Source organism: Dendroctonus ponderosae, unplaced genomic scaffold, assembly GCF_020466585.1.
Source record: "Dendroctonus ponderosae isolate FM_Combo_2020 unplaced genomic scaffold, Dpon_F_20191213v2 Dpon_F_20191213_5, whole genome shotgun sequence".
In the NCBI taxonomy this organism is placed as follows: domain Eukaryota; kingdom Metazoa; phylum Arthropoda; class Insecta; order Coleoptera; family Curculionidae; genus Dendroctonus; species Dendroctonus ponderosae.
This window is the reverse complement of record NW_026018715.1, coordinates 11,851,850-11,861,063: the sequence shown is the minus strand read 5'-3', so window position 1 is coordinate 11,861,063 and position 9,214 is coordinate 11,851,850. Positions and strand designations below refer to the sequence as shown.

Sequence of the window (9,214 nt, the reverse complement as noted above, 5' to 3'; positions counted from 1 at the left end):
AAGGTTTTGTCGGTTGATTCGCTGATAACCAGAACGTAGCTGTTGATGGGGAAATAAACGCGTTTGGCCCTTAAAGTTGTGGTGTTGCCGAAAATTAGCCATGGGAATTTGAAGAGTTTCCTTTGGAGAGCCTGTTGGGGAAAATCTGGTTTTTTAGCGCAACTTTGAGTGAATCCTGGACTTACGTCTTGGATGAGTGCATCGAAAAATCCACAGTCCATATCCACGAGAAACATTCTCTTAAATCTCGAAGATTTCAAGGAAATATCGTTGGTAACTGCGTACATTAAGTTGCTTTTCTTGAGCAGTTTCAGCAAGCGGACATTTTGCTCTAAAAACAGCCTTTATGTCCACAGCTCTAAGCTCAAAGTTCTCTCTCATACCTCGACTCCAACACAGACGCGCCTCCAACATCTTCCCGGGCAATTTCCCCAGAAAATCCTCCAGAAAAAGCAGCTTATCCACAGCATAAGCTAAAGAGAAAGTTAACAAGAAAACCATCCCGAAACGCTTCTGATTCATTTCGTCGTTTGGACTTTATAAATGCAAATTGACTCCCAACACTGAACCAAATTATAGACAGCGCATTTCGGCCTGCTGAGTGGTGGTTAGAAGAAAAATTCGTGAAACACCTAATAAGGTGTGATTATAGTGGAGAAAGCCATCGTTTATTCAACAGCTTGCATTGTCTCATATACAGGGTGTCGCATTGGAAATGGTTAAAAATTGACCGACGGATTTCTGAGAAAATAATACGGTTGCGATTTAATTTCAAAAAGTTATTTTTTTTAACAACTCCTGAATATCTTGGAGTTTTTGACTGAAATTTGGAATCCAGGGGTTTTCGTGGGAGACAAACTTTCAGAGCCAATAATTCGCTTTTAAATCGCTCTAATTTTTTTCTGTGTTTGCTACCGAAGAGCTCATCCCCCCCCCGAATAAATGGATTTCAATATTTTATCCCTAAGATCAAGAGTTTTCGAGATATTTGCAATTAAAGTATTCGGTGCGCTGAATTTATGGAAAAAACCTGCCTATTTATGGATGGAATAGAGGATAATAATAATTTAATAGAAAATACCAAGTTAATAAACACAACAATAAATAAGGTTAGCATCAGGACCAGAAAACTGATGAGCTTTTGACTAAAGTTGTTGAAAATAACGTCCACAACTTCAATAGATTCAATCACACGTTTATTGAACGATCTTCCAATTTAAAAAGTAGATCTTTTTCCCCAAAAATTGCATTAATAGTTTGTGTCCGATATCGTTTCTTCATACACTAAATACTTCAAGGTATCTACAAGCACAAAAATCTAGTCTTGAGGATTGAAATCCGGCCTTCGTGCCGGCCATGGTGCTTGACTTTGTTTGGCAAATTTGTCACCTACGAGTACGAAATTGTACGAAAAAGCTTGTTGTTTGTGAGTTTCTTGAAAAAAACCATTAAAAACAAGTTCCCAAATCCATCGGAAAATATTTTAGGTTTTTCTTTTCAATACTTCCCAATGTTCCTGCTGCAAAACGGCCGACAAATTTGCAGCTCCGAAATACTATTTCCAACGCTCCGACAATGATTGACCAATTTGTTTTTATAACTATGTGATTCCCAAATTGATTTCCCATGTAGAAAATTTTAAGCGTAGAACGAATTTTCAGTTGCAAAATCCATGGGAAATATTTAATTTTCGGTTTTCCCTTTCAATAGTTCCCGATGTTGCTGCTCATTCCAACCAACGTTCCGACAATAATTGACTAATTTGGTTTTATAACTCGTGATTGCAAAATAATTTTCCATGCAGAAAATACAAGTGCTAAGAGTAGGACAAATTTTGAGATCAGAAATCCAAGGAAAATATTTAATTTTCGGTTTTCTCTTTCAAATTTCAAAAGATACGACAATAATTGACTAATTTTTTTTACAACTACGTGATTCCAAAATAATTTTCCATAAATTTCAAACGTTTTGGAAGACTTGAAAAAGTTCTTAGACATCTCTGGCCAGTAGAATGAAGTAGGTACCAACATAACGAGGTTGTAAGCACCTGAGTGAAGAAATAGTTGAAACATACACTAGATGCCGACATTCACTCGGTTTGCGTGATTCGCAAAAGAAAATATTCCGGCCTCAATTTAAAAATGGACGAGAACAAGCCCTGAAAAGTTGTGAAGAGAACGAAATGAATCCAGAGATGGATTCTGAGTGAAGGGTTTTTCCTAATAAAAAAACCTTTTGAAGATTGGAAAGATCCAGATTATCCCTCTTTGGCATTGGAACTTCAGCAATAAACTTTCGATTTTCTGTCGGTGTTTTCACGAAATATCAAAGGAATTTTTAGGTCACCAAAGGTTTAGACGCACCATTACAGTACTCCAACAAAAACCTCTATTCTCAACACCCACTAAAATAATAACCAAACCAGAACTTTGTAACTTAATTTATTTATCCTTAACATGCTTATAATGAATGAAAGAATCGTATCAGTGAATATTGTACTTTGAACCATTGGGAGCGATTTCTGGAGACGACCGAACCCGCACCAAAGTGTGATTGGTCGACGTCTTTGAAGAGCTGCTGGAGATTTGGAACAGTGCCAATCTGGAGTTGGGCTTTTCGGAAGTTTTCCTAAGATCCCTTTGAAGATACCCGGCAACTTTCTGCGGCTGAACGCTTGAAATGTGGGATTTTGAGTCGATAATTTTGATATCTGGAATGCCTGGGAGTTGGTGTCGCTCGAAGATTTTCTGGATTTGTTCATGAGCATGGCTGGTGGATGGAAGGTTGGAAATGTCCCGCTCCAGCTTTTCTGGACGTTCTTCTTTGATGCGCACTTTCTTCTGCTGCTTGCTGGCGCTTTTGCTCCTGGATGTTTCATGCTTGATATACTTCAGTCTGTTGTTGGTTTCGCTTCGCGTTTTGTTCAGCCTGAGCTTTTCGAACTTCAGGTGCAAATTGTCCACTTCCAGTTGGAGGCAGAGGTTCTCATACACCAGGCAACTGTTTTGCTTAACTAGCTGGAAGTGTTTTTTGGATTGATCGAGTTATTTAATTGAAGGTCCAATTACGTGTAGGTATTTTTTGCTGCTGCAGGAAATCGGCGTGGAAAGTCTTTCCTGGATGAGATCGTCCAGTTCTTGGGAAAGGTTGTGGATCTTCGTCTTGTAGTCGTTAAGCAACTGTTGTAGAATCAACAACTTTAGTGCAGCTTCAAAGGAAACAATAGTACCTTTTCGTGCTCCAGTTGCATGGTTTTCAGCTCAGTCTTCAGGCAGGTTTTCGTGTTCTTCATCCTCAAGAACTTGATGCTTAAGTTGTAGTTGGCCTCCAAGGTCTGGTTTAAGGTGTGCTTCACTTTGGCCATCTCCTTCTTGTACTGTTCCACTGATGGCTCGCTTTTGCTCGCCATCGAAGTGCCGCTCAGCGCCTGTTTCAGCTTCTTGAATTGGTTCATTTCCTGGCAATAAGTTTCTTTCTCTTGGTAGTAAAATTTGCGCTCATCTTCCAGCTGCTGGAGCAGGTTCTTGTTGGATCTTTGCTGCTTCAGCAGTTCCATTGTGATTTTTTCTTTCTCTCTGGCGATTTTTGCTATGGCCACCTGTACACATGATCAAAAGGGTACTGGGACATACTTGCGCTCAAAAGACGACAATCTGAACGAACTTTTATTTAGAAACAGTGTTTGGCTCTTCACAGCAAGTTGCACTAAAATCCATCGAATCATTCATTCTACCGATATTTCAATAAAAAGTTAAAATTTCAATTAAGAGCTCAACGGGACACTGTATAATGTTGGGCTGATTTTGAATCTTGATTTCTTCCGATTTCTTTACTCACCTCCTTTTTTTCCGTATCCCCTTGAAGGGCGCTGATTGCCGCCTTGAGGTTCTCAATTTGTTCCTTCAGAGCCTTAATTTCAACAGCTAGTTGTTGTTCTTCAGACATGAAGTTCGACGGTTTCTCTTTCTGATCACCATGCGATCCGTGGGAGCTTCTGGACCAAACGCGCCTAAAACAGGCCACATTTCAAAGTCATTTTCAAAAGTTCCACTCGCTGTTACCTAACTAGATTGTTTGGCGTTTTTAGAATTTTTTTCATTTAAAATCCGGCACTTTCAGGCTCTATTTCCTTGTATTGTTTATCGGCTTTCAGTGTCAATACTTTGAATTTTGACAATTTTTTTTCGCTGATTTTTACGTCGTTAAGGTGAGGTCGTTTACCTGTGCTTATGATAATGGCGGATTACGTAAGAAGAGCGCTTCGTGCACTCGTTCATAAAAAGCTCGATTTGTTTGGGACCAAATAGAGGAAATGGATGTAGGCGACTGTTTGGGTCTCACGATTCTGCTGTTATTGCCGATCTGGAGTTTCACCTATTGGCTGGCGAAAGTTGGTAGGAAGCAATTTGAGGATTCCTACCGAAAAATTCGACTAAAGTTCATTAGAACAGATTACAGTAAATGTTAGGGAGAACGCAATAAGGACAAGATGGGGATATTTTAGTCCGGAAAAGTGATCTATAGCGGATGCTTCCGGACTATAACTTGTCAGCTAATCGGCAATAAAAAATCAATATCAAGCGCTTACAATAAAACGCGGTTCCGCATTCTGCAGACAATGATGTCGATTTCAGGCCGTTGGTGTGAGTAAAAGAGCAACATCTCTGAATGGCAATTCAGGACCGGATTTCGTGAAAACTAGAGAGTTTTCCACTACTTTTTTCAAGTTTTTTTTACAACCTTCTTCAAGTTGCTTTCAGCCTACTATCAGAAACTTATCAAATTTCTATGATTCATGGTGTTTTTGTTTAATCAACTCGTCGATTTCTTCATGCTTCTTGTCCTGTTGCGTCTTGTTGCATCAATTGAATGTAAATTTGCTTTTGATCACTTTCTACCCGGATTAAGTTTTGAAGATTCTTATTCAAGCCGTTCCTGCGGGCGCATCTTCATAGCAAAAATGTCTATTTAACCTTCCTCCTGCTGGGGCACTTTCACTGCTTCGTTCTTAGGTCTGCGATCTGCAGAATTTGCCCGCAGGAATAATAATAATGCGCGATCTCGCCGCAAATATCAATGCCGATAATCAGGAAATGTGGGATATTTGGGTCAACTGTATGAAACTAATGAAGTTTTTAGTAATTGTTACATTGCATTTTTTGGAATGGATGTACCCAGCTAATTAGCGCAATTATTTAATATTCTCTTTCTTGCTAATTAAAGGTAATTTATTGCCGAATAACGGAATACGCCATGAATGGACGACATTGTTCCTATTGCAATATTTTGCAATTGTTTTCTAAATAATCCACTTTTACACGGCAAATTAGCGCTTTACATTGATGGTTGATGGGAATGGATTCTAAGGCGCTTTTCTGTATGAATCTGTGCGTTTTTTCTTTAGGCTGAACCGAGAAATCTAAGCCAGTAAAACCATGTAAAACTATGAAAAAACTGCTATTTGCATCCTAATTTTCCAAGCAAAAGAAAAACACTGTGCTGGTCATTGCAGGCATTTCGCAATGGCCTCAGGTATATCTATAAGCAGGATCTCATTCCATACGAACCAAAGGAACATCATATTTATGGCGAAACCATCGTTCCGCAAGGCCGGAGGAAATGTTACTTGCCATCGATAAGTCGTTTGTTTTTGTTATTTAACATTAGAGCTCTTAGGAAATCGCAAAACACACTAGTTCTTGCAGGTTTGACCCAAAAATATCCATAACGAAAATGTTTTTTGCCTACAGTTTTCCTGAAATATTCCTGAATGCTACTCAAATAAATCAAATTGAATAGCGAGCAGGCAAAGCAGGCCAAAACTTTCATTACTGTACACCATTGTAGCTTCCATAGAAAAATGTAAAAATGCATCTGTTTAATGTGAGGTTTGATCCATATTACATAAATTGAAAACTGCTAAAGTCCAGTTTCTTCCTTGATCCAGGATAAGAGACTGGGAACACTGGAATACACGCCTGGATAGTTGGCAACTGCACACTGATAACCCCAGGAAACGATTCCTGCTAAATAACCATCGACTATCAATGGACCTCCGGAGTCGCCATTGCAGGCGTCGTATCCTCCTGCTGGATATCCTGCACACAACATTCTGTCTGTGATGTAAATTGAATACGCTGCAGTCAGAGCACCTGGAAAGTTCCTCAGTTAAACTCCGAATAGTTTCAAGATTTATTTATGTAGTTTTAAAGTAGTACACATCTAGTTTAGGCCAGTTTGCTCCTTTATCCAGGACAGTAAACTGGGGAAGCTGGTGTAAACCGCAGGAAATCCTTCGGAGGCGCAGCCTCCAAATTTCGACCAAGAAACCACTCCGGTTAAATAACCATCGACTATGAGAGGACCGCCCGAGTCTCCATTGCACACATCTGCACTTCCATCCAGAAATCCTGCACACAACATTCGCCCAGTCACATAAACACCATACACTATCGACTCGTTCTCTGGAACAGGGGAATTTGCTTTGTCTTTTGCCTGCTCAAAAGTGATTCATTTGCTAGGAAAAATAGGCAAGCTTAGTGCTTTACTCAAAGAAGATGGTAGCGTGTAAGGTGGCGCAAAATCTCCATAAAGCTTCAGAGAAGAAAAGTGTCAAATTGTGCAGTTGATCAACTTGTTCCGTTTTGCAAGCAGCAGTGGCCTACATCTTCAACGAGAAAACCCCATCAGCTTGCAAGGTAAAGCTTATTTCGAAAGACTTCAAGAAACCTACTGTAGTATTCTTCGCATTCTTCGTTGCTGACAATTGGCACATTCACCTGCTGAAGCTCGTCCATCAAAGATCCTCCATAGTACGGGGTGCCCCAACCAGTTACCGAAGCAATCGATCCTGGATTGAGTTGATTAGGAGTTTTCCTCAAAACACTCAGTGGGCATTTTTACCATTAGTTGGAGTCCAATCCTCTGGAGGTAGAGTGGCATATTGGATGGTGTTGTTGACTTCTTCTTGATGGTTGGCCAGCTTGATTAAGCCCACGTCGTAGTCGATAGTTGAACTGTTATACAAAGGGTGAGGAATTACTTGGGTGGCCAGCACCAACGTGCCACCTTCCGCCCACAAGGCGCTCCCCAATCGGAAGCTGTATCTGTGCACGCCACTGAAATCAATCTTAGATCTCACATTTCCAACTTACCACAATAATCAGCGTGAGTTCGCGCTTATTTACTTATCAGAGCATATAAAGATAATCGTTTAGGGCTGTAAAAACTTGCTTGGGACACTAGTAACGGAAGAACCTACAGTTTCCAGTGAGATTTCAACTCACCCGGATAGGCAATGGGCAGCAGTGAGAATCCAATTAGGAGAGATTAAAGAACCTCCACAACTGTGCCTGTGCCAGCTCTGAAGCGACACCTGATGAGGATGGTCACTGATGTTGACCGTCCATCCTCCAACAATCCTGCTCTCCACATGCCTCAGAACGGAGCCAGATTCTTCCACATTTTCAGCTTCAATTTGAAATACACGTTGATGTAGACTTGGTGGATACCAAGAGCCTTTCTTCATCTTCACTTACCGTATTCACTTAAAGCGCTGGATAACACGCTGATGATTACAAGCCACAGCATTCTGGTTGGTTCGGTCTTCACTAGCTGAATGGATGAGCGTTCTGGGAGATTATCATAGAAACACAGAGTTTTATGGTGGTTTCGATGATTTCTTTCCGTTTATCAGGGTTTATCAGTCCCATTATAAATTGGTGAGGATTATTATTGGATTTTCATGCATCGAATCACATGAAAATGTGGATTTAAGATGCGTATGTCTTACCTACACGGACAGTGACGGCGCCAGCTTTATGTTCCGCTTAAGCGAAAGTAGATTAAAAATACTTAAAATAACGAAAATAGCATTATAAACAGTGAATGAAAGTTTTATAAGGAGGTGACATAAATCAATAATGAAATAGTTATTCACGGAGAACATTAGAAGAGGCATTCTTCTATTATGATGCTTAGCAGCAAACGAATCTATAATTAACTCTAAATCTATTTTTTGCAATATATTTTTCAACAAAAAAAATGCCGGTCAGTAAGTGCTGAAAGTTCCTTCAAAACTTGCACTGGAAGATGGTACCGTCATTGCAATATTACATAGTTTATTTATTTTATGGAACTCTAAACTAAAATCTTGCAAAAGAAGTGTGAGATCTGTGGTTTATTTTTAGATTATTTGTGACTTCATACCTCTTAGTGGTATCTGGCAATAACTTTCTCTCGTCTTCAATTGAAACTTTATCACATTGGAAATTATTAGCAAAAGGAATAAACGTTCTAAGTGTAAAAAAATGGATTAAATGTACTAAATCGTGTTTTTAAACCCAGCTTTTGCTTCTGCAGCCCTTTTCCAGTTCGTAACAAAACTCAAACTGCTGGTTCCATCTTGTTTGAAGAAAAATCTACAAGGGAAACTGGAATACAGCATCTTTGAGAAGGCTGTACTTAAGCCAATCATTAATGATATAATAACTGGAATTAAGAATACGAAGATCACAACCATACCGGTTTTTAGGAAAACTTGCTATGACCGTCTTGAAAGTTCATCTAGCGATTGAGCCAAATTAATGACTTCGTTTTCCGCTATATGAAAATATTTGGCTCTTGTCCTGGCAGGAAACAAGTACCCATATTTAGATTAGAAAATAATTTATTAATACTAACTCAAAATTAATTCCTGGGTTTCAGTCATTTATTGTCTCTATTTATCAATTAAAATACGTTTCGGTGTATTTTTCCACCATCATCAGTTTTTATGTGTAGCGTTGTTGCTACTTTAAATTCATTAATTTAAAAAACAATCACAGTTCGTCAACAGCCTCATCATATCACACACTAAAATACATCACAATTGCAACACTTTTAAACGTTCTAAAATTAATTAGGCCTAACAGGTGATTAGTCAGGACAATCAAATTTGGGAAGAGACTATAATTCTTTGTTCAGATACTCAAATATTTTTACTTAAATGTGTAGCGTTGTTGCTACTTTAAGTCTTGGCATATATTTGGAGTATTAATTTTGTCCATTTTGCACACAAAGCGAAATACTGTTTATATTGATTTCTTTCACTTTCAGCTATTTTTCTTTGCATTCTAAGACTATTATTTTTGGTTTGCAAAATTCTTCAATATACCGGGTGTTAGTTAATATTCTATGTTTATTTCATTTAATTAATGTATGATATACTGAGCTA

At 38.9% G+C, this 9,214-nt stretch overlaps 2 protein-coding genes across 5 annotated transcripts; both read right to left on the bottom strand.

Moving 5' to 3' along the window:
- Positions 1–2,425: 2,425 nt before the first annotated feature.
- LOC109545613 (rho GTPase-activating protein gacN) lies at positions 2,426–4,212 on the bottom strand. 2 transcript variants are annotated; one of them, XM_048666628.1, is made up of 5 exons: positions 4,062–4,212; positions 3,838–4,009; positions 3,230–3,598; positions 3,069–3,179; positions 2,426–3,017 (listed from the first exon to the last, which is right to left on the bottom strand). In XM_048666628.1, the coding sequence occupies exons 1-5, from the start codon at positions 4,097–4,099 to the stop codon at positions 2,484–2,486; spliced, it is 1,224 nt and encodes a 407-aa protein (XP_048522585.1). In that variant the 5' UTR covers positions 4,100–4,212; the 3' UTR covers positions 2,426–2,483. The 2 variants fall into 2 exon arrangements, with proteins under 2 accessions (XP_048522585.1, XP_019771955.1); XM_019916396.2 differs by having other exon boundaries at positions 4,067–4,210.
- A 1,651-nt stretch (positions 4,213–5,863) lies between these two features.
- Positions 5,864–7,857, bottom strand: LOC125504513 (trypsin-1-like). Of its 3 annotated transcripts, none has more exons than XM_048666631.1 (5): positions 7,539–7,855; positions 7,287–7,470; positions 6,904–7,118; positions 6,734–6,850; positions 5,864–6,152 (listed from the first exon to the last, which is right to left on the bottom strand). In XM_048666631.1, the coding sequence occupies exons 1-5, from the start codon at positions 7,588–7,590 to the stop codon at positions 5,920–5,922; spliced, it is 801 nt and encodes a 266-aa protein (XP_048522588.1). In that variant the 5' UTR covers positions 7,591–7,855; the 3' UTR covers positions 5,864–5,919. The 3 variants fall into 3 exon arrangements, with proteins under 3 accessions (XP_048522588.1, XP_048522589.1, XP_048522587.1); XM_048666632.1 differs by lacking the exon at positions 5,864–6,152 and adding an exon at positions 6,181–6,464 and having other exon boundaries at positions 6,904–7,016; positions 7,539–7,857; XM_048666630.1 differs by lacking the exon at positions 5,864–6,152 and adding an exon at positions 6,181–6,464 and having other exon boundaries at positions 7,539–7,854.
- Between the last annotated feature and the right edge of the window lie 1,357 nt (positions 7,858–9,214).

Bases quoted from the DNA above. Each gene is read 5' to 3' on its own strand.
- LOC109545613 (XM_048666628.1), bottom strand. From the start codon at position 4,099: ATGAAAAAAATTCTAAAAACGCCAAACAATCTAGTTAG. The intron at 4,010-4,061 runs GTAACAGCGAGT...GGCCTGTTTTAG, and splicing joins ACGCCAAACAATCTAGTTAG to GCGCGTTTGGTCCAGAAGCT. The intron at 3,599-3,837 runs GTGAGTAAAGAA...TCATGTGTACAG, and splicing joins GGGATACGGAAAAAAAGGAG to GTGGCCATAGCAAAAATCGC.
- LOC125504513 (XM_048666630.1), bottom strand. From the start codon at position 7,590: ATGCTGTGGCTTGTAATCATCAGCGTGTTATCCAGCGCTTTAAGTGAA. The intron at 7,119-7,286 runs GTGAGTTGAAAT...GATTGATTTCAG, and splicing joins GCTGCCCATTGCCTATCCGG to TGGCGTGCACAGATACAGCT. The intron at 6,851-6,903 runs GTAAAAATGCCC...AACTCAATCCAG, and splicing joins GGATTGGACTCCAACTAATG to GATCGATTGCTTCGGTAACT.